General features: G+C 39.2%; 1 protein-coding gene across 1 annotated transcript in view; it reads right to left on the bottom strand.

Annotated features, from left to right (window-relative positions):
- PDE11A (phosphodiesterase 11A) overlaps nt 1-23,747 on the bottom strand; it is a 439,743-nt gene that overhangs the window by 40,286 nt on the left and 375,710 nt on the right. Inside the window, exons 17-19 of the mRNA XM_006151668.3 lie at nt 21,997-22,060; nt 15,996-16,070; nt 10,284-10,367 (exon numbers count right to left, since the gene is read on the bottom strand). Coding sequence (XP_006151730.1) covers nt 10,284-10,367; nt 15,996-16,070; nt 21,997-22,060 — 223 coding nt within the window. The remainder of the gene's footprint in view (nt 1-10,283; nt 10,368-15,995; nt 16,071-21,996; nt 22,061-23,747) is intronic.

Here is a 23,747-nt window from a genome sequence, read left to right as displayed (position 1 = left end):
CATAGTGGTTAAGGTGTTGGACTCCCACATGACTGACCATGGTTCAAGTCCCAGACCTGGTGTCTTGAGATTTACGCTGGGCACATGTGCGTGGTTGTGCAACATCCCGAGCGGAGAATGGAGGAGAGGGGACTGAGGCATGGCCATTTCCCCTGGGGTATAATTTCTCACTTTCTCTCTCATTCTGTCTCCAGTGAGCGTACTCACCCTATAGCAAAAATTTGTCAAAAAATTGTTGGTCAGATAGATAAGGAGAAGTAGATATTATTTAAATTCTATTCTCGAGAGCCTTACTGGGGAGTATATCACATTTTTTCAACAAATTCCATCATTTTAATAGGGATTCATGATGGAAGTTTTAGGGCCCATAAAACACGAATTGGAATAGACTAAGTACTACTGTCTTAAGAATCATTTTTTAAAAGTTGTATGAAATAAATTAAAATCCATTTTATTTACACGAAAGTGTGCATAGAGTTGGTTGCTTTATCAGGTTGAACTAATTTTTGAAGGTGGAAAATTATCCATAAAGTCAAGCATTCTGGCACATCAGATATTCGGGAAGAACTTTGAGATGTAATAACAGTGTGGGATATCTTTACCTGCTAAGTATTATGCATGATGTAGAAACTGACATGAACTTAACTGTCCTTTGATTCATGAGCCCTATCTGCTACTCCAACTTCATCCTACAGAGTGCACTATTATCTGGTCTTTGTATTGATGACTACTAGGCACTGGTGGATATGAAAGTCTTCCAAGTCAATGAAAGATTAAATCCTAATTACGATAAATTTAGAATGTTTTATTGTGTTATAAGGTTTTCGGAATCATATGTACACAAATACAATGAAATTTCTTAAAATCTGTGGATGATACATGCTAGCTTGATCTAAAAATAACTAGAAGACTACATTTTCTGAAAATGCTCGGTAAAAGAAAATTTAATATATTTCCTAGCTGAAAAAGTCAAAGCTCTGAAAAATTCATGGCTATAAACTGGTCCTTTACAGTAGAATTAAGGGCCAATTCAACCATGATGAGAACTAAACCACTTTCTAAAAAGATATCATAGGTCATATACTTCAGATTATGGGCAAGAATATAGTAGTACATATGCTGATGAAAGATTTTATATATTTATAGGTGATAACTTTAAATGACATTATAATCTTTCATACATTCTACTGCTTCTGAGTAATTCTGTGGTACTGCATTTTGTCATTTATTTTTCTGTTTTTCATTCATTTGTTCAACAAATGTTTACTGAGCAGCTCTAATGTGTTAGGCCCTGTGCTAGATACCAGGAATATGGTGGCCCTGTGCTAGATACCAGGAATATGGTGGTCCCAAGAAACAGTTTAATGGGAAAGAGAGACTGACGGACAGATAACCACCATTCAGAGAGTTACGTGTAATGAGAAAGAGATGGAGAGAATGTCATGGAATGTTGAGTAGAGAGTTAACAGAAGTGACCATTTGGGCTGAAGTCTTCCAAGCAGAAAGAAGAGAGAAGGCCAAGACCAGTAGATGGCGTAATGCTTATGTTGCTGGACTCACATATGACTGACAGGGGTTCTAGCCTCGAACTCGGCAGTTTGAAACTCATGCCAGGCGTGTGTGTGTGTGTGTGTGTGTGTGTGTGTGCACGCATGCCTAAAATTCCAAGAGGAGAATGGAGGAGAAAGGATTGCGCTGCGGCCATCTCCTTGAGGGGGGGGGCAATTTCTTGCATTTTATCTTTCTGTCTCTCAGGCAAGCACATGTCCTCTATAGCAAAAAATCTCTCTCTCTCTGTCTCTCTCTCTCTCTCAAAAAAAAAGCTAGCAAAGACAGACAAAAGCATTAATGAGTTCTGTGCTAGGTGAGGAAGTTGGTAGGTGATAGATGAGGTCAAGAGGTTGGATAAGGGGCTCAGAATGAATGAGGGGCCCTTGAATGCTAAACCAAGGAACCCGGAAAGGATCTTATAGATGATGGTAGTAATCTGAGGTTTAATGCAGGTGGAGGCAGTGATCAGATTTTGTTTTTCCCTTTATCCATAGTAGAACATGTCTGCACAAAGAGATGGAGAGAAAGAGAGAGAAAAGGGAAAGGGGCATTCTCCACAGGGTCTGGTCATGCTACAATCTCCTTTGTCATGTTCTTCAGCACATTAGATTTTGAACATTTATGTACATACCTGGTATGTTTCAGGCTGACTGGGGATTTGAACTGTGGTAGCCTTGTGGCTCTTAGCTCCATTGTCTGGCACATTACTGTCTGTGCCACCATGGCTGGGGCCTTTTTTAATTTATTTTTTTGTAAGATCATTTTGGCAGGAGTTTGGAAGGTAGGCTGCAGTGCTATCATGGAAAGGCTTGAAAATTACATGCAATTGGCATTTTGGAATATTTATATTTCTCTGTTATTTGTATTTGACTAATAGTACATAGGATACTTTTTGAGGGAGCCAGCAGATGATATGATGGTTTGAGTCCCGGACCCACAAAGCATGCCTGAAAAACACACAGGGTGTGTAGGTGTGCACGTGCCCAAAATCCTGAGAGGAAACTGGAGAAGAAGGGATTTTGGCATGGCTGTCCCCATGGGGGGAAGGGTGATTTCTCACGTTCTCTCTCTCTAATGACCACATGTACCCTATGGCAAAAAATCTAAAGAAAAACAAAAATACAGATTTTTTTTGAAGAAAAACAGATTTTACTATCACCACTCAGATTTGGGTATAGTATATTTAACATGGACTAAAATTTGAAAATATTAAAACAATGTATTTTTCATTCTGTTTCAATCATGATGCCTGTGGTTTCTTACCCATTAACTCAGGGGGCTTCCTTCCTTTAGGCAAATGCTAGTTCCTAGCTGGAAATAGTAAGCCGTCATTATACAGCTTTGAGGGAGAGTCCTCCTCCACATCACTGTATATCACCTTGCTCGCCACAAAAACGGTGATCTGTGAATTGCGGAACTCTTCTGTCCCTATAAAGAACCAAGTCAAGCTAAGTAAGATCACCATATACAAAACTCTAGTAGGGAATTCATAGAGGAGACCATATAAGGAGAATTCCCACCAGAAAGATAAAGGAAGCTTAAGTTTTCCCCCTGAGGGTGTTAGGAAAGGAGAGATGGAAAAGGAGGCAGAGAAGAGAAGAAAAAGAAAAGCAGAAGTGGGAATGAGAAGGAGCGAGAAATCAGAAGGTAGTGTCCTGGCCACACATTCCTTGGGTGTCAAACACTGGACGTTGGGGGAAAGCTTGTCTCTCCAATCTCAGAGCCTGATTCAGGGCAGTCACAGAATTTTCCTAGAGCAGGCTGGCACATCCTAGGCAACATACTAAAAAGGACTTAGGAGGCTGCGTGGGCATCAGGGGGAAGAGAGAGTAGCTAGGAGTTCATGGGTGCCCCAGAAGGACTAAGCAAACATTCAAGAACCAGCTGATTAGTCCTGACCAGGAAGTGAGTGAGGGCAAGGGAGGATACTTGCCTTAGAAGGTTTCTACAAACACAATAGATTTCAGCAGCCAGAGCTAGCATCCAGGGCCTGCATATATGCTCATCACACCCACAGTCCCACACAGAGGCCCCTCGACACCACACTCAGAGTCCTGAGCAGCCACTTCTTGGTGAACCCAGTAACATTCAGAAGGCAGCTGTGTGTCAGGGGTCCTTCTCCCTGAATGAAAGTCACAACCAGAGGTACATCCCCCTGACACACAGAAGTCAGCTGGGGAGAAGAACTAGCTCTGACAGGGACCAGTTCAAATTTTAGTCACCCCAAAAACTCTGTTTTCATCACAAGAGACGAAGATACCATAAAGTTAAGTACCAGTTCCTGGACACTTTTCCACCACCTCTTCCCTCATTACCAAGAAAAGATGGAGCCGGACAGATCAATCATAGAAAATATATACTTTTTTCCCCTTCTTTCTGAGTTTTTTTTTTTTTTTGAGTTATATATGATGTCATTCCATATATGTCCTACCCTTATAATCACAAATTTGAAATCAAGCCTCAACTACTGTTTTCTTTCATCCACAAGAATACTACATGTCATAGAGAAAACACTTAAGAGAAGCCAATTTGATTGGTATCTTTTTTTTTTAATATCTGATGAAGTTCTCTCTAACCTCTTACTTATTGCTTATAGGCTTTTTAGGAGAAAATGATCTTATACGCTAATTAGTCACTCTATAATTCATTATTTCATCTTCTTTTCTTAAATTGGACAAAGTCATGAACCACCTGGGGAACACTGAGTTGTTTTTAAAGTTCTTTTATCAATATCCAGAGAATTTGTCCTTGAGAAGTATCTTATATCCTCCAGTTTATCAATTTCTAACATGGGTCACTAAAATTTTGAGTATATTTTAAACGATTTTTCACATTTTTTTTCAGAAAGCATATTAATATTGCATCAGGTACAATGTATTTCCCAAAATGGCCATTACAACTGAAGACAGAACAAAAGTCAAAAGTTACTGTAATCTTTTTTTTTTTTGAGAGGTTTTTGCTATAGGGCACATGTGCTCACCAGACAGACAGAGAGAGACAGAGAGACAGAAAGCGAGAAATCACCCCCCAGAGGGGATGGCCACACCACAGTCCCTTCTCCATTCTCCTCTCAGGATCTTGGACACACACGCACATGTGCCTGACGTGTTTTAAGCCACCAGGTCCAGGACTCAAACCACAGTCGACTACATGGGAGTCCAGCAACATAGCCATTATGCTAACTGCTGGTCCCAAAAGTTACTATAATCTTAACATCATCAGCTAGGTGTATTGCATAAATCCAAGACATTTTTATAAAAAGGCCTACTTTTTCTTAAATATCCTTCCCTTAATGGAGAGAGGATTATTCTGTCTAGATGCACTTTAGGTCGAGCCCTTTTACATTACCTGTGAGAAAATCCACTCCAAAATAAATAAATAAATAAAACCAGTTTGAGATGAGCTGAAAATTGGATTATGTACATAATAAAAATTAAATCCCTCAATCCTTAACAAAAAGAAGATTTATAATGCCTCTGTGCCTCATTGACATTCTAGGTATGCTGAGGTTTGATGAAACTGAGAATGAAAATAAAGGGCAAAAACTTCTCTTGCTATTGCAAAGAGATGTTCGGAATGATACTGTGACATCAGGGTTTCTGTTTATCCCTAAGGCTGGTACAACAAACTTCAAAGTTTGATGGTGTTTTTTTTTCTTATTCTTCCTCTTTCTTTTTTTTTCCCCCAAAGATGTTGAGCAGCAGGCTAATGGATCCCCAGCAGGGCGCAAAGACAGCAGAAAGCACAGGAATCAGATGTCAATGTATTCCTCCAAGATACCCTGCTAGGATGGAGCTAACTAACCAGGGCGTTAGTCGTCTCTTGGGGAACATGCTTTGATGGTTCCCTGCCCACTCCTGGCTTCCTATATGCTTCCTGATTAAAATACTGTCACAGATAAATCACAACTTCCGTTTGTTAGAGCCATTTCTTTCTTGCTTGCTGTTTTACAGGAAAAGTTTGGAACAAGGTTTAAAAGATGAGCACGTTCCAAAGAAATATTATATATACTCATATAAACACTAGTTTATAAATGTGTCCCATCTAACTGTCCATGGATCTGGGACTGTCTTCTGCATGCGTCTACCCACCTGGCACATTGTGAGAGCTAAAAATGCCTCAGTTCCATACTCTCTTTCTTCACTTGAGCTAGAATCAGCCAGCCTCTCTGGTTTACAATACATACGATAAAGAGGGCCCACACATTGTTTTTCTACTTTACTTAGATATTTTTATATATTTTCAGGCAGTCGCTTTTGGTCAATCACTAGATTACTTAGGTAACATCCTAATAAATACATTTTGGAGAAGGATGAGTTCCTTGTGATTTTTCCTGAACATAGTCACAAGTTATAAGAAATTGAAGTTATTCCAGAAATGAGACTTGATTTTAAATGCAATAGATGTTTAAATGTACCAGTGTGGGTTTCCATCTGGGCACACAGATAAACAGCCCTTCAGGCACTGAGAGTGGCAGTCATTTCTACCCCTTGCTTGGAGGAGAGGTGAAATGCAGCAAACAGGACCACAAGCAGAAGGTGCTTATCTATTTTGATATTTGACAAGCACAACCCTTTAAAACCATGAAGTAAAGCTGAATTACACAATGAAAGTCAATGAAGTCAGAAAGCTGTACTAAATCTACTATGTTTATATCTGCAGCCCAGCTGCATGTCCACCTGGCCAACCAACCCCTGTGCACTGTGCACTGCAGTCTCCAGCTGTGGTGGCCCTTGGTTAGCTTCCACTTTCTCTGGACTCCATCTCTCTACCCTGCTCCATGTGCAGGAGGACTCCAGCTCTCTCTAAGACTCTCAGGCTCAGGCTCTTTATGAAGTTTCTTGCCATCCAAGATTTCCCCACCTTGAAATCAGGACCTTGACCATAAGAGGAGATATTCTTTGTCTTAACATGTACTATTCTGTATCCCTTTGTCATATACTCCGGCCAATTTAGCAAGGGTGAACTGGATTTGCATGCTTTATATTTTGACTACATCATTTTGAACCAATTACATTAGGCATTTCTGCTACCTGCTTACTTCTCCATTTGCCTTCTATTTTCTGTTATTGTGTTTGTATGTTCAATATCCAAAACTAGCCTTTCAGCAACGACCTGAGTGACTTCAGATGATTTATCTCAGTGGCAAGAGTCATTTCAGTGAGTTTCCTTGCTTGTCATTTCTTCAAAGTTTTGTCTTTCCACTAATAGCTATCCTTGCCCACGGACTGATTCCATTTCATTTCTGGAGCACAACAGTTAATGTGCAGTTACCCAGTTAAATAGGTGGTTGGGGGAAACCTTAATGTATGAGAAAAAACAAAACAGGGATCCTCAGAGAGGATACTTAGACTCATTCTACATAGCTTCAGTTGAGGGACCTTTGAAAGGTTTCTTTCAAAGGCTTGTGAAGAATTTATAAATTAAATCACCAGATTTGGATCCAGCTTTGTGGTGCAGTGGTAATACACGGCCAAGAAAAGCTGGACCTCACTTGGCAACTACAGTTTTGTATCCTTGACTGCTCAGTTTGAAATACAGTAGGCAAGCACCTGAGAACACAAGATCTATCAGGCTGGAGGACAGAGGAAGGGGATTGTGGTATTGAGGTAGTAGATAGAACCCTAAGAAATAGGTAGTCAGGACACAAGGCCCAAAGATGGAGGCACAGTAGTCAAGTTTGCACTAGGAACTGCTCGCTCACAAGAAATGGCTTGCAGCAATGACTTAATGATTAACCCAGATAGCTTTTTTCATGTTCCCACTACATTCTGGAACCTAGGTAATAGGTTTTAGGGCCCAAAGGTCTTGAACAAAGACTCAAGCAAGCATTGACCACTAAATAATTGTCTCTGGGCTGAAGCTCTGACTTGGCAATAATTTATCAGAAATTATCTAAATGTATAGCTCCCTAAATGTACAGAATAATATATCTAACATGTGACCCCCATGGGGATAGAAAGCAAACAAGTCCTTCTTGGCTAGGATAAAAATCCCTGGGAAGAGTCCCAAGTAGGCAACCTATTTTCTGGGTGCCCTCCCTGCTTCCTGGGTGTTGTTTTTAATTTTTCAATGAACTCTGTTTTTCTATCCCCTCTCTGTGTCTCTAATTCTTTGTTAGTACAAAACAAAGAATAGAGTTCATTGCTGTTTCTACACTGTGTATTGGACCCACCAACATCAATATCCCATGTCAGCATGACTAGACCCAGTGGAGGGTGCTTTCTCTCTCTTTCTTTTAGGTGTGCAGGCATGTAGTCTATCATGAACAATAAAAAAAAAAGGGAGAAATTGTAAGATTTTAAAAGTTAGTGGTAAAAAGTCAAAAAAGGGCAAGATTTTCATCTTTGGTTAAATGAGAAGATAGAGCAGCAGTATAAATATAGTTCCTTCCACATCCCTCTTTAGACTGCCTCTCCCTAGTTCGTTAAATAATGAGAAAAAAATGGTGGAAAAAATTCCCATCAGGGGTGGAGTGGGGCAGTAGAAAGGCTACTGCACCAAAGCAAAGATCATGGATAAGCAGGATATAGCTCTCATTTGGTGCAAGTACCACTTAACCTTTCTACATGTTCATTTCCTGCAGAGGAAATTAGCAGTTTATCTAACCTCACAGGTAAGTAGTAAAGTAAAACAAATGTGAAAAATCAGGATGATATATACATGAGGTACTCTTACTCTCTAAATTCTAGAAACTACTACTTTCAGTTTGAATTTAACTGACTTCCTTTTTAATCTGAAGATTTCAAAATATAGTAGGATGTAGAAAATAAGTCCAAACAATTATGAATCAATAATGAAACAATAAAATTAACATGCAAAAGGAGTTCTTTCCAGGATTTATAGTAACTGTCACATAGGAAGAGTATGTAGACTTTGGGTTCACTCCAAAGTAGTTTCACAAACTACTATCCAAAATTAATCAGCCTCACAAATGCATGTCTTCATCCTCCTAAGCTTTACCTACAGTAAAAAAGTTTGATAATTGTGGGAATAATGTATTCATCCCATTTTTTCCTTGTGTGCACAAGAAGCTGAATAACATTAAAAACTAATTCAAAGTGGGTAGTCAAGGTTAATTTAGCAAAGCAAGATCTACCTGACCCAACAGCTGTGGGCTTTACCCATGGGGGCCTAGCTTAATCAGAGACATCGAAGATGGGAGGAGTAGACAAGAAGAAAAGAGAGTTGAAGATCCCCGTATAATAAGGTGTATATCATCCTTCATTGTTTTTATCCAATATTTTATTATTATTTAATAAACTAAATAATGAAAAACCTTATGCCCCATTGACAATAAAAACGACTAATTCTAGATCACTTAATAACTCAATTTGGGGCCAGCGGGTGGCATGGTGCTTCAGGTGGCTGGATGCTGCATGGCAACTCTGTGGTTCTAGTCCTGGACCTACAGGTTGATAATCATGCTAGTTGTGTGTGTGTGTGCCCAAAATTCTGAGAGAGGAATAGAGGAGAAGTGATTTCAGTGTGCCCATCTTACCTGGGAGGTTATTTCTCACTTTCCCTCTTTGCCTCTCTCTGGTGAGTACATATGTCCTATAGCAAAACAAAAACCTCGATATGGCTGATGGCTGATTTTCTGCTATTATGTATAACATCAAACCAAAAAATGAATATGCTTTTGTTATTTTAGTTATTAAAAATTACATTTTCATCTTTAAGACACTATCCCAGTTTTTTTTTTTTTCCCAGGATATTAGGACATGGCTTAGCAGTTCCTGAAAATGCTGAAAACAAACCGTAGATAGGTTGAAACTTAATGGTTGTGAAGCTCTTAAAAAACAATACTGCATTTTTAATGGAGTTTCATAGAGTGAGAAACTAAAGAGGTTTTGCTTTCCTTGCAGGCTTCTCACTTTGAAGTTAGAAAAGCAGCTCAGTTTGATTGAGCTAGGTGGGGGTAAAGATCTGCCCAGTTTTACATGTGAAAGCAAATGCTTAGAAGGAGAGTTAAAAGCCAGTGTACACCAAATTCTTAGTGCTGACAGATGCCAACCCTAATCTGTACTCAAACAATGGAGAGTGAACCGTTTGAAGCCAACACTCATCTACTTGCCAGGAGCAGGGTCCAGCATGCCAGGAGGCAGAGCGAGAAATCATTAGTGCATCTTACTCAGAATTCACTGATTGGGATTTGTAACATTCATCTCAGAGACAGGCAGGTTTTGGAGATGGAAGGTGCTTTACAATTACCTCTGGCCCAGGTCATGGGGTTAGAGCAGAAAGCCATCCCTCATGATATTAATAAAGTAAAAGAAATATTGTAGAAGATTAAAAGAGATTTCCATGGTCAAATGTATTTGAGCTATTCGGTGAGGATCAAGGTTAAATATGTTTCTTTTGTGCAAAACTCTGAGCCATTGATATTTCAATGTGCATGGGAGAGTCCTTAGTAATTGGACCTGTGAGCTCTTTTTCAAGAGATAACTATTAAACAATGACTGGATACTTGTGTTTCATGGGATACAGTTTGAGAAATTCCGAGACAAAATATAATAATGTCATGTTGGTTTACAGATGGAGAAGCCCATGGAGATTATGTCCTTGAAGGTGGTGGGCAACTCAAGTCTACAGCTTGCTAGTACCAACTCCCTAGGGACCGGAGTTCCCAGCAATGTAGATAGCCTGGAAGGGTCTCCTAAAATTAATGCCTTACATACACTCTTTTCTGGTTCAGTCTGGAAATTTGGGCCCTCGTAAATCAAGATTACCTGATACAAAGGCATGCAGATGCTGTCAATCCACTCCAGTTGCAACCGAGGCAGTTCATCTTTCCGGTTCCGATCAAAAATAGCCTAGAATAGGGGAGGAGAACCTTCTTTATTACACTGGAGTATTTTACAGGTGCTTTGTCAGACACTTTGCCACAATGGTCCAATTTTTACCAACTGAACACTTCACAAATCACAATCAATCTTGCACGCACTTTCTTTTCCTTTATCTAGGATAAGAAATAAAGTATTTTCACCTCTTTTTATGAGATTTGTAAGTGAATTTATTTGAACTTTATAGCACACAACTCCTTGGGGCCAAAATCTGTCTTCAGATATAGGTAACTGCTACTAAATCAAGTCATCAGGTCACTGAGAATTGGGTACAAGTCAAGGGGAAGGAGATATGGTTTATAGCCACAAAAATAATGCAGGCTTTTATTTCTATAGTGAGAGGATGAGATAGAATGGGAAAAGATTTTTAAAAGAATTTTATTTTAAATAAAAAACATTTATGTTAAATTTTCAGTGTAGACTATTGGTTTGAAAATTGTATCTATTTGAAGAAGGTTATGTCCTTAATACATTCCTAAATATTTATCTGTTTTGAATGGATACTGGTAAGAGGCACCAATTCTCTCTTCATTCCCAGTATTTAGACTTTATTTATTTATTTATTTGGAGAGGTTTTATGCTATAGGGCACATGTGCTCGCCAGAAAGACAGAGACAGAGAGACAGAAAGCGAGAAATCACCCCCAGGGGGGATGGCCATGCTGCAATCCTGTCACCTCCATTCTCCTCTCAGGATCTTGGGCACGCATGCACACGCACTCAGCATTGAGTTTAAGCCACCGGGTCCAGGACTCGAACTGCGATTGACTACATGGGAGTCCAGTGACATAGCCATTACGCTAACTGCTGGCTCTGCCAGTATTTAGATTTTATGATGTTGAAAATAATTTCAGTATATTAAAAAAAAATAAGTGACATATTTCTGCTGGAAAGATTGAAAAAAAATCAGAATTAAAGGGTTAAAATGTATTTCTTGAATAAGCATCTTCAGTTCTACTCCAGTGAGAATGTACTGTCCTCTGTTCTTAGGAAGGCCAGGGACTAAGAAGCTACCTCATGCTCTTGCTTCTCTAGAAGACTGGGCTGCCTATCTACAACATGCCTTGACAGTAGGGCAACTACTCCTGTCCTTGTTTAGAGTAGATTTTTTTCTTTCCTCTACATAAAATGTGGCATCCATATCATTTTGCTGTCTTTATAGGTTATGAGGACAGATTCAAGTCATCTCCTTGGTCCAGAGAGGTTGGAGAAGCCTATATCCTTCAGACTTATGAGTGAAAATGGGAACATGTGGGGAAGAAATCATTAATTGCCAAATCTGGGGAATCTATTTTCCAATTAGGGAGAAGGTCACTGAGTCCCACAGGCTCTGCTCATGCTTGCCTTGCAACATGAAATGTGAAGTATCAGGGAAGAAGACTGGAATTCAGAGAAGACTGTGAAATACGCTGGACAAAGAGAGAGTTCTTGTGAACTACATGAATCTTGGTCCCAGATGTTCCTTTAGTAAATGTTACTCTATTTTATTTTATTTTATTTTATTTTATTTTATTTTATTTTATTTATATTTATTTATAGCTCTCTTAAATTTTCTAATTTATTGAATTACTCTATTTTTAGTAATATATAGTTACTTCTTTTCTTAAAAAAATGTTTTAGTCTATTCATAGAGTTGCACAGCCATCAACACCATCAATTTTAGAACATTTTTATTGCCTCCTCCCTGCGGATCTGCCTGTTCCGTACATTTCATTTATTTATTTATTTAGAGAGTTTTTGTTTTTGTTTTTTTTTTTTCCTGTAGTGTATGCCCGCCAGAAAGACAGAGAGACAGAAATTGCAAAATCACCCCCTAGGGGGTATGGCCATGCTGCAATCCCTTCTCCTCCATTCTCCTCTCAGGATCTTGGGCACGCTCGGACACACACCTGGAATGAGTTTAAGCCACCGAGTCCAGGACTTGAACTGCAGTCGACTACATGGGAGTCCAGTGACATAGCCATTATGCCAACTGCTGGTCTCTCTTCCATACATTTTATATAAATGGAATCATATGATATGTGATTTTTCATGACTGGCTTCTTTCACTTAGCATATTGTTCTCAAGGTTTATCCATGTAACATGCCTTGGCCCTTTGTTCATTTTTATTGCCAGATGATCTTCCGTTGTATATCATATTTTATTTGTTCATTTATCAGTTAGATTGATACTTGCATTGTTTCTACCTTTTGGTTATTATAAATAACGCTGCTATAAACATTTTTGTACAAGTTTTTCTTCTTGGAGATATACCTAGAGGTGGAATTTCTGGGTTATATGGTAACTCTTTGTTTAAATTTTTGAGGAATTGCTAAACTGTTTATCAAAGTAGCTCCACCATTTTGTATTCTCACCATCAAAATATAAAGTTTCAGGGACCAGCAGAGGGCACAACAGTTAGATTGCTGGATTCCCACATTGCAGTTTGAGTCCCGGACCTGGTGGCTTGAAATGCATGTGGGGCACGTGTGCATGATGCCCAAGATTCTCGGGGAAGAATAGAGGAGAAGGGATTGCAGTGTGGCCATCCTACCTGAGTAGTGATTTCTCACTTTCCCTCTCACTGTCACTGTCTCTCTTTCTGGCGACTTCATGTGCCCTAAGGCAAAAACGTCTTAAAAAATGTATCTATATATGTATATATATGAAGTTCCATTTCTTTGCAGCCTCACTAATACGTGTTATTCTCTGTCTTTGTGGTATAACTATTTAAAAATAATTATTTATTTTGTTTTGTTTATTATTATTATTATTTTAATATGGTGTAGAGCATGTGTACTCACCAAAGAGAGACAGAGAAAGTGAAAAAGAAAGCCTTCATGTTCAGGACTTTTGGCCATGTGGGAGTCCAGTGCCTTAGTCACCACACTGCCTGCTGGCTTCAATTATTGCTTTCTAAATGGGTATGCAGTGGTGGTTTCAATTTGCATGTCCCTGATTACTAATGATTTTAAGCATCTTTTCATGTGATTACTGACCATTTATATGTCTTCTCTGGAGGTATATCTATTAAGATCCTTTGTCCACTTTAGAAATTGAGTTGTCTTTCTATTGTTAAGTTATAATGATTCTTTCATATTCTGGACACCAGGCCCACATCAGATAGTTGAAAATGATAAATTCGCAAGTAATTTTTCCCATTCTGTGGATTGTCTTTTCACTTTCTTCATAGTGTCCTTTGCTATAAAAGTTTTGAATTCAGGTAAAGACAAATTTAATTTTGATGAAGTCCAACTTAAAACTTCTGGGTAATTTTACTTTTTGCCCCTTGTATTTTTGATATCATATCTAAGACACTATGGCTAAACCCAATGCAGAATATTTGTACCTATGTTTTCTCTTAGAGTTTTATAGTTTTACTTCTTCTGTTTAGGCTTCTGATCCATTTTGAACTTACTCAAAGGTATAGTGAGAGGCGGAGGAGGGTCAATTTCATTCTTTTGCCTATGGATATCCAGTTATCGCTCAACTACTTGTTGAAAGGACTGTTTTTCCTTCATTGGATTGTCTTGGGACCCATGTTGAAAATCAGTTGACCATAACTGTAAGGGTTTTTTTCTGGACTAGTCACTTCCTAATATTTGATGAGAGAAAAATGAGTATGAGATAACATATTGTCCTGTGCTTTTGCTTTACTGCATTTTGAAATTGAGTATTATATTATTTTTTTGATGTCTGTATTTCATACCAGTTGATGAAGTCTTTAAGGAATTGGTGTCTTGCTCATTGCTGGACACACTGTGCTTAGCTCCATACTTGACACATGAAGGTACTCATGCGTGTGTTATTAACTGACTCCCTGCTTCTAGTATTAATCCTCTGGCTGTGGTCTAGACTAGCCTTTGCCTTCACAAAGTTATTCTGATCACTTCTAGAATCATGGCACCTCAATGTCAAGGGATGAGGGACAGAACAGGTATCAGCTCTGTGTGGATGCATTTCCAGAACTTGCTGGGAAAGGACTAATGGGGGATAGCCCTACCACAGCGGCCAGGTTTCTCCTGGGAAGGCAGTATTAATAGGCTTCTGTGAGGAGAAAGAAGAATGTAAAGGTATGTTTCCACCACAAAACCAGTTTCATTTATGAAAGTGCTTTACCTAAGCCTACAGAGAAAGGCTCCTCAGTGCTGCATCACTGCACCTGCCAGCCCACTGATGTTGGCAATTTACCCGCATTTTTTTCCATTTGATTAAGTGATCTGTGGTATCATGACACTATAAACCCTTCAGAGTATGTCTCTGAAACAGCTTTTAAAATGGAGAAAGAACTTTATTTGATGTGGATAGGTAGCTGAGAGAAATTGGGTTATACTACGTTGTACATATTAACCATATGTATTTCTTTTTTGTTTGTTTTTCATTTGTTTTTATTTTATTTTATTTTATTATTTTTATTATCCGTTACAAACCTTTGTGTGTAGGGCTGACTCTCAATAGATTGCTGCGAGGGAGCTGCTCTGCTACGTACGAAACCCCGACCCAGAAGCAGGTCGTCTACGAATAATTTAGCACCAGGTTTCCCCACGAAGGTGCGTTCCGTGACGGGCAAGGGAGCGGTCCCCTTTCTGGCCGCGTCCCGGCTCCCGAGACGAAGGGCTCTCATATTTCAATCTAACATATTTTTATGACCATTTTGGTGGTGATTTAGAAAACTGCCTTGAAAAATTAAAATAATTGGTATGTGTTTCAACCTACGTAGTCTTTTGACCTTTTATATATTAGCAACTGATTAAAGAGTGAAAACTAATGAGACTGAGTTCAAATTTTAAACAGGTTGAACCACTCAAATTAGAAGCTAATTCTGCTGCTTTACTTTTAAATGTCAGCAAAGAAGAGTGTCTAATACCTTCAAATGTTCAAGATTCAGGTGACCTGAATTCTCACAAACATACATTCTTGACAATTGATAACGTTTCTTGAGCTTATTGAAACTACTGGCTTTAAAACACTCTGTACCACTCTCAGAGTCATTGGGTTATATGCTTTAAGCTATAATCATTCACTAGGAATCAAGTCTGCCCCTCCTTGAGGGTGGTGATTGAGGCATTTATGTCCCCTGTATCCTGAAGCATAACACAGCCTCATCTCAAGCTACAGGAAGCACTCTCAAATAATAATTGAATGGGTGAGTTCAATGTGCACAGCATTCCAGTCACCAGAACCTATTTGCAAACAAAGAAAAGAAACTGATTTGAAATGATTTGCTTTTGGGGTTTTGAAAAGTTCAAAACTCAAAAATAAAGCCTAGCTCCTGAAGGCTGGTCAGCTTGCCTTTTAATTTTTGCTGTATTTCTGTTCCAAAGTAGGCATTTAAGAAATGCCAGCCCTGGGCTTTAAATGATTCAAATTCTACTTTGCACATCCTCCCTCGTGCCTACTTGGGTGCTCAGGAAATGCTTATTAAGTAGCTCACCACTCTTAATCAGAGACCTGGGAATAAGAGTCTTTAGCATTTAAGTTTAATTAAAGTTTTAAACTTTTAGGAGTGCTTTCTCAAATCCATCCTCACTCTTTCTCATCTTAAAGTCATGAATTAGAGTTATTTTTGAAAATGTCATTTAAAAGGGTAAATAAGTGATAATTAAAGGATAAACTTACAGAAGGAGTGAGTTTGAGTTCCGATCTCTCCCGATCTCCTTGTTCAAAGAATTCACTAGTTACAAGTTCAGCCACCTGAAACATACAAATATTGTAACTTACGGTTAAGTATAGTTTATAATGAGACTCTGAAGTTGTTTCTGGCTACATAGTAATTATCTTCAACATTAGCAATCATTTAAAAAGCTTATGTGGATGTACATTAACCTTTTGCATCTGAAGATATTACAGAATTCAATGAGACTGATTTCCTTTTAATTAGGAGAATGTGTGCAATGTATCTTAAAATACATGCCAATAGATGGTCTCCCAGAGCACAGCTTTCATATTCAAGATGGGGCGCTGGGGTGCCACCTTCAAAGTAGGAAAAGTTCTTATACAGAAAATGAAGCAAATACTAATTTAATGACAATTTATATTATTACATAATGCTAATTTAGCCAACTTCGGCTTCTTTCTATGTAGATTCTTTGTTGCATACTTCTATCTTAGCCTGGCTGTTTCTTGCCACCACAAAAATTCCTTCATTTCCTCCTAACCAATATTCACATGTACTTTGGAAGGGATAACCCTGCTTCCTATTGTAGCAATCACATACGAAGCAAGACGAATGCTTATTCCCTGTTTATACCAGACTTTGACAGTATGTCATGATATAGTTTGAAAACTATGATTTGGTCTTCAGGATGTCTGACTCTATATTGAAATTTATACTAGGCTCTGGTTGGTACAACCACAATGAAATGGTTGTTCTATCCCAAACCATAGAGATCTGGATTTTTCCGTTTATTAGCTACTAATCATAGCCAAGCCAAAGACATATATTTTTTCCTTCCTGAAGCCTGCACTTCTCAGGATAGTTTGTGGGCAACTAGGAAATCTCTGCGATGAACTAGCTGTATTTACAAGGTATTGACAGGACAAGAAAAATCTCAGATAATTTAAGGGCAAAAAGTTCTAGATGCCCAAATTAACTTTTCATCTATTCCAGGCTCTTGTACAGATAAGATAATTAAGTCTGGCAAAGATGAGGTGGGTTTAATTTCGGTCAAGTACATATAATCAAGAAAATTTATATAAGTGCATCTCTCAAGAAATTTTGTCAACCATGGATCATAGATAAAATTTAAACATTGGGACCAGCAGTTGGCATAATGGTTATGTAGCTGGACTCACATGTAGCCGACTGCTGTTCGAGTCCTGGACCCACTATCTTAAACTCATGCTAGGCACATGTGCATGCATGCCCAAGATCCTGAGAGGGGAATGGAGGAGAAGGGATTGCAGTGTGGCCATCCCCCCTGGAGGGTGATTTCTTGCTTTCTGTTTCTCTGTCTCTCTCTGTCTCTCTGGTGAGCACACATGCCCTATAGCAAAAACCTCTCTCAAAAAAAAATTTAAACACAACATCAAACTCTCACACACTCATACACTTGTATGCATATGCACAAACACACACACACACATACCCGAGAGTAGCAAGTATACTGTCATTTATGAAAACAAACATAAAACAAAACCCCAGAATATTCAGTAAGTTCATATTTCCAGCACTTCCTTGAAAAACATAGGTCCCTTTCAAGAAGTCAACAACATAAAATGAGTTAGAACTGACTTTACAAATCACCTTTTCCCTAACCTCTGGTTATGACCACTTCGCTTGTAATGTTTGCCCATGTTCTAGGCCTTGATTCCCTTCTCACCTTCCAGTCTACGCTACTACGATCATTTCAGCATTCCAAGTTTCTCTCTTCTTTCTCTGGCTTTCCTATAAAGAAGAAATGGTCCCCTATAGGTCTGGCCTCTTTTATTTAGCTCCCAGAATGCTCCCTCAGATCACTCTGAAGCTGGGTCTTATGCATTAAAGAATGCAAATGTACACATTGGGCACCCCAAGATGGGAGCCCTGCATAGGTCTGTAGCCTGTGGAAAGCAAAGAAATTAAAACAAAATCCTGTCCTTGCTCTTTCTAAAGTGGTTCTGGGTGTCTCCCCTGTGCTTCTTCCACAGCTTAACTTGTACCACTGTTTTGTTTGTACTTAAAAACCCAATCAGGAACATTAAGTGGCTCCTGATTGGATTTTTTATTAAGAAGGAAATTGAGATGCTAATCAGGCCTTGGGGGATCACTGGGGAAACCCACATGCTTAGAGTCATGTTTGTGATGAAGGAAAAGTAGACTAGATTCCACTAAAAAAAAATTTTGAAAGGGAACTAAAAAAACTAAGTATGTAGGAAGTTAGAAATATATTTATATGTTTCAAAGAAGATTCCATTATCTTTCTAAATGTGTTCTAATATCAAAAAGTGAATATATTTCTTAAAATAACTTACTCAATTTGGAGAAAGACATGAAGGAGATAACCCTGAGCTGTGCCAAGATTTCTGATAGAATCATTTGGATAAACATGGTTTTGTGTTATACTTCCCTGCACTCCTTTGTTTCTGCACTTAGCAGCAGAATTGCACATCCTAAAATAAAGATATTGTTTATACCAGTGACCTAACCACTTACAATAAAGCTATGGGGCTTCTTAAGTCAACCTAAAATAACAACACGGAGACGTCTTTCCCTCCAAGTGCTTCAGTCTATTGTGTTCCTGTCCCAAGTGGTCTCCTGCTCCATTAGTTCTTTTCCCCCATATTTATGATAGAAGTTAGATACACACACTTCAGAGAGAGAGAGAGAGAGGAGAGAGGAGAGATGAACACCCTCCACAGAGAGGAGAACTTTAAAAGTTCTTGACATGCATTTCTCTGGGGTTCCTGCAGGCCCTGGCCCGTGATACCTCACTCCATCACTCCCTTTCTAGTCGTCTCTATTTTCCCCCAGCTCTCTAACTTCCTGGCGCTCTTAATCCCTTATACTCACTTTCATCCCTATCACAGCAGCCACCCACCAGTCTACACTTTCCCTAACAACCTAGAAGGGTCTCCCGTCTTTTCTCTGTAGTCTATTCTCAAACTCTACAGTAAGGATGACCTTCTTACTGCAAAGTCGTAGAAAGAAGCCCCCCAATCACACAAATTCTTCACCATTAACCTGCTTTAGATGACTTTTAGAGACCTCAGATATGTTCCACTGAAACAAAAATGGAAGCTCAATCGGAAAGCTCTACAGGAAAACCACTCAATTTGCATTGGAATATCACATGAGCAAAAAATAAGCCTTTATTTGTGTTAAACAACTGAAATTTCAGGACATAGATATTACTGCAGCAAAATCAACCTTATCCTTGACTAATTCAAAATTGGTATTGAGGCAAGGTGTTGCTGTTAAAAAATAAAAGGAAAGGAAGGAAGAAAAAAGAAAAAGAAAGAAACCCTAAAAAGGTGTTGTCAACTTAAAGGTCAGGTACTAGAGAGTGAGGAGGCTGTAGAGATAATAATCCACGTTATGCAGTGGCAGAATAATTTGTACAGGGCCCAGCAGGTGGTATAGTAGTTAAAGTGTTGGAACATGGCTGACCTGGTTCAAAGGCTTGAAACTCATGCCAGGCAGGTATGCATGCCCAAAATCCTAAAGGAGAATGGAGGAGAAGGGGTTGCAGCATGGCCATCCCGTTTGTGGGGTGATTTCTCACTTTCTGTCTCTCCATCTCTCTGGCAAGTGCATACACCCTACAGCAAAAATACTCCTCTCTAAATAATAATAATAATATATAAATATACACACATGTATATGTATGTATACACACATATACATACATATATAGACACATATATATGTATGTATACACACACATATATAGTACAATGATCACTGAAATAATATCAACAGTGTTCCAAATTAATTTGCAGTTTTAACAGAAGAGATTGATTGTGATGGTTGCTATTGACTATACTTATTACAGTGAGTTCAAAGGATCGCAAGTTTACAAGCAGGATTAAAAGAAAATAGAAAAAGTCACAAATTCAGGGATTTTTAAAAATGGAAGATGAAGGTGCTTTTCAACCCTGAACCACAAAATAAAATGAAAATTTAGATATGCTTTGAATGACAAAGATCAATTAAGACTTAGTTTTACAGCAAGAGTCAAATAAAGCACACCTATAGCTTAAGAACTCTGAATGAGTTACATGTTACACACCATATCCTTTTAGCTGGACAAAAATGGTTTGAAGAAATTATTTAATTACATAGTTTTCTTACTGAAGTCTGTTAGGCTCAAGATACTAGGAATTAATCCATGAGAAAGAAAAAAGAAAGTTAGCTATGTTTCTTTATTTCTGAATATAAGAAAGCAAAGAACTACCTAAAATCTAAGATATTTGTGTAGAAAAGGACTGTGGATATGGCTATTGCCAAATGGAAAGGACTAGAATCAAAGACATAGGAAGCTGGCTAAAACTTTCAGAGAGCTTTAATGTTAAAGAAACTCTAAGCTCATGCTTACATAACAGAAGCTTTGTGCCCTCAACCTTATCTAGCTGAGAAGCAAGCTAAGAAAACTTCCTGACCTTCAGATAAAGCCAAAGAATAAAAGGAAAAGTACTAATTTCCTATGGAGGACTTAAAGGCCACAGAAAGTAATACACTGGGAAGCTCTTCCAAAGAACCAGGGGCCACCATAGGGAAGAGGACCCTCCAGTGAATGCCCAGTGGGATTTTGGAAGTGCTACGAGCTGCTGACTGCCAGCTGTTGCTCCTCTTTCCTTTCTGAATGGGAGTGTTATTATGGAATCTGTTAGACACCGGATTTGGGTGTAAGTCTCTAATTCACTCCTGGACCTGAGGTAGAGTCTAGTACACATTATGCAAAAATCCTGGACTTGGAGTTTGATGGTATGTTGATGGGACATTTGCAGGGACAGGGAAGGGTGTCTCCTCCTGGGTAAAGGATGAGTCTATGTGGTCTGCAGAAAGGAGAGTGAATCACATTTTTGGTGATTGGAAGGACAAACTTAAGCCATATTTTTACCATCTGTTTCTGACTTTCTACTATCTGGGCACATGGAAAGATTATACTTCTTGTTTAATAGAGTGAGATGACAAGTTCTAATCAATGAACGGTTGGTGTTGAGGGGCACTTTACTACCCCAACAAAACCCTCCAGGGCCTCTGACAGAATGATTAAATGAGGTAATATACAAAAGCAGTCAATAAATATTAGTTATTGGGCCAGCGGGTAGCTCACTGGTTAGGGCAATGGATTCCCACACAACTGACCGCAGTTTGGGTCCCAGACCCAGTGGCTTGAAAAATCACAACAAATAAAAAGATAAATACATAAATAAATGTTAAAAAATTGAAAATAGTAGTTGTTGGTTAATATAGGAATGGATCTTATTTTCCCTAAAATGCCAGATCTTGAGATACCAAGTTACTGTTTTAGACCCCACCGCTCACATGGTGCCTCATCAAACTTAAAGAGCTGTTAACCTCTAAATACTATCAGTGATCAAGGATCTTTAGCTGAGTAGTTCCTTGATTGAAAACTATTTTTGACATATTGGGTCATTGGGAAAGTCAAGATGTATTTTTGCATAGAAAAACATGTCATGACTTTCCCAATGACCTAACAGAACTAATATTTTGTGGCAGCCAAACTAAGCATGATATTTTCATACAAATTAAATCGCATAATTTGGCCACAGAGCCCTCTGATATCTAAGTAATATTTGAAGACAAAAGCAGAATTTCCTTTTTACTTCTTTTTTTCCCCAGACGTGAAAAAGAAGACCTTTTGCTAAGACATGATTACCTATTCAAAACACTATCTTGAAACTCTTGCTTTAAGAAGTGGTCAAAGTTTCATTCAGATTTAGTGCGTTACAAAAACCGTAGAGTCAGAAATATTATTGCTCAGTGGAGGCACAATAAAGAAGAGGCTGTGCAATAAACTACGTGGTGCCTAAGCCTCCTGCTATTCTGACACCATGTTAATACTGATGCAAATTGACTGGGGTTTCAGTGCCTGGCAGTCAGGGCTCTGGGAATATTGTCCCCCCCCACCCCCAGTTCCTCCTCTGCTGCGCCCTGCCATTAATCACCACTTGCCTGTCTCGAGATCTCCCACGGTTTGGTCACGGCTCCAAGGTCACAGGCTGTCATTAACATTGATCTGAAAAACAGAACCAAACAAAACAGCCTGAATAATCTTTTGTTGCATTCCTAAACAAACCCGTCCTAGATACATAAATAAATAAAATGGAAATAAGGCCCGCTCACATCTTCCCTTCCTCAACAAGGGGCAGCTCTGTTTACCGTCCCTGCGTTCAGCATCTCCATCATGTGGCCACATTGCTCAGGAAGACAAAGCGCTCACACAGCCTCCGGTGGCCCTTTTGTTTTGTCTGCAGCAAATCAAGGAAAGCAAAGCACTGCTTTCACTCTACCTGAGCTAAGCAAGGCCCGTTTAAGATCGTTTCTAAGGGAGACTGTTGGTTGTATTTATTTATTTATTGTAATGATAAGCGAGGGAATCAGTATGTAACACTACATGGCTGATGAATCGATTTTCCATCTTATCACTGACTGATGGGAACAGAAGGAAACCCACACCAAAGCAGCAAGGCACGTGCCACGTAAGGAGCGCCTCCATTTTCGTCTGCTCCACAGAGCTGAGATTTATGGGTGAGAGCCACACCGTTTCACTCCAGTTTACAACCTGGCTCCAACCATGTTTTATAAGCACTATGAAAAGCAAGTTATCGTTTTCATTAATTTGGGTACCTAAAAAAAGAACACAAATTATTTGAATCAGATATTTTAGGGATAGCTTTAACTAGAATTCACACTGAACTCTGGAATCATGGGGAAGAATTGAAATTGTAGATGGTTCTGGTGCTTATCACTTGATGTGGTAGGAGGAGGAAACAAACATAAGGCACACACTTTGTCCCAAACCTCCCTTCTTTGTGCTAAAACCAGCAGGACCGGAGCTGGGAAACCACATTTGGCTAACTGCTTTTGGAAGAAAGGGGTGTGTTGGTAAAGGTCAGAGGGCTGTCCTGATGTGGGGTGTGTGGTTTCCTGTGGGTTGACTGCCTTCAAAATGTGTCTGCTGCCCAGATGGCAGAGCATACCTAGGTGGTAGAAAGGCTTGTGTAACTTCCCCAGGAAACTCCTCCAGGGAACGAGGTAGAGACTCAGACAACAACAGGCCATTCAAAGCACAACCAGGCAGTACCAGCAACAGCCCTTTTCGACTCCAGCAGCATTTAGGAAGCATCTGATTCCAAACATCCTGGTGTGAAGCACCACACAAAGACAGACGCGCCAGTCTCTTCATTTTTTATCTTCTGTAACGAGCCCTTCCATAGTGCTGGCTGGGTGTCTGAGACTGTACTCAGTGCTTTTCTAACTAAATGACTCCTCATCACAGCCCTTAGAGGTAGGTGCTATTATTCTTTTTTTTAACATATAAGTAAACAGAAGCATGGAGAGATTAAACAACTTTCTCAAGGTGAATAAAAGATTTAGGATTCTGTGCTTATCACAAAGCTATCAGACCCCCTTAGACTATATGCCAATGCTTCTCATTTTAGGTCCTCTCGGTACTCAAAGGAGACAAGACTGTGACCAATGGATCAGCTTCTGCAATGACTCTCTTAGAGAGGAAATAATGTTCTGAGGTTGCCTGTTTGTATCCTAACTTGGATCATGACTTAGGTTCTATCTGATCATTTGAAATGAACTTCTCAAATTCATACCACCATTTACCAGTCAATCAACACAGTTATTGGATGTCTGCTAGGTGCTCAGATGATGACAATCCAGTGGCTAAATTTGGGTGGGTAGCCACCACT

This window comes from Tupaia chinensis, unplaced genomic scaffold (assembly GCF_000334495.1).
Source record: "Tupaia chinensis unplaced genomic scaffold, TupChi_1.0 Scaffold000322_1, whole genome shotgun sequence".
NCBI classification, from domain to species: domain Eukaryota; kingdom Metazoa; phylum Chordata; class Mammalia; order Scandentia; family Tupaiidae; genus Tupaia; species Tupaia belangeri.
The sequence above is the reverse complement of the archived record's forward strand: the minus strand, read 5'-3'. Positions and strand labels throughout refer to the sequence as shown.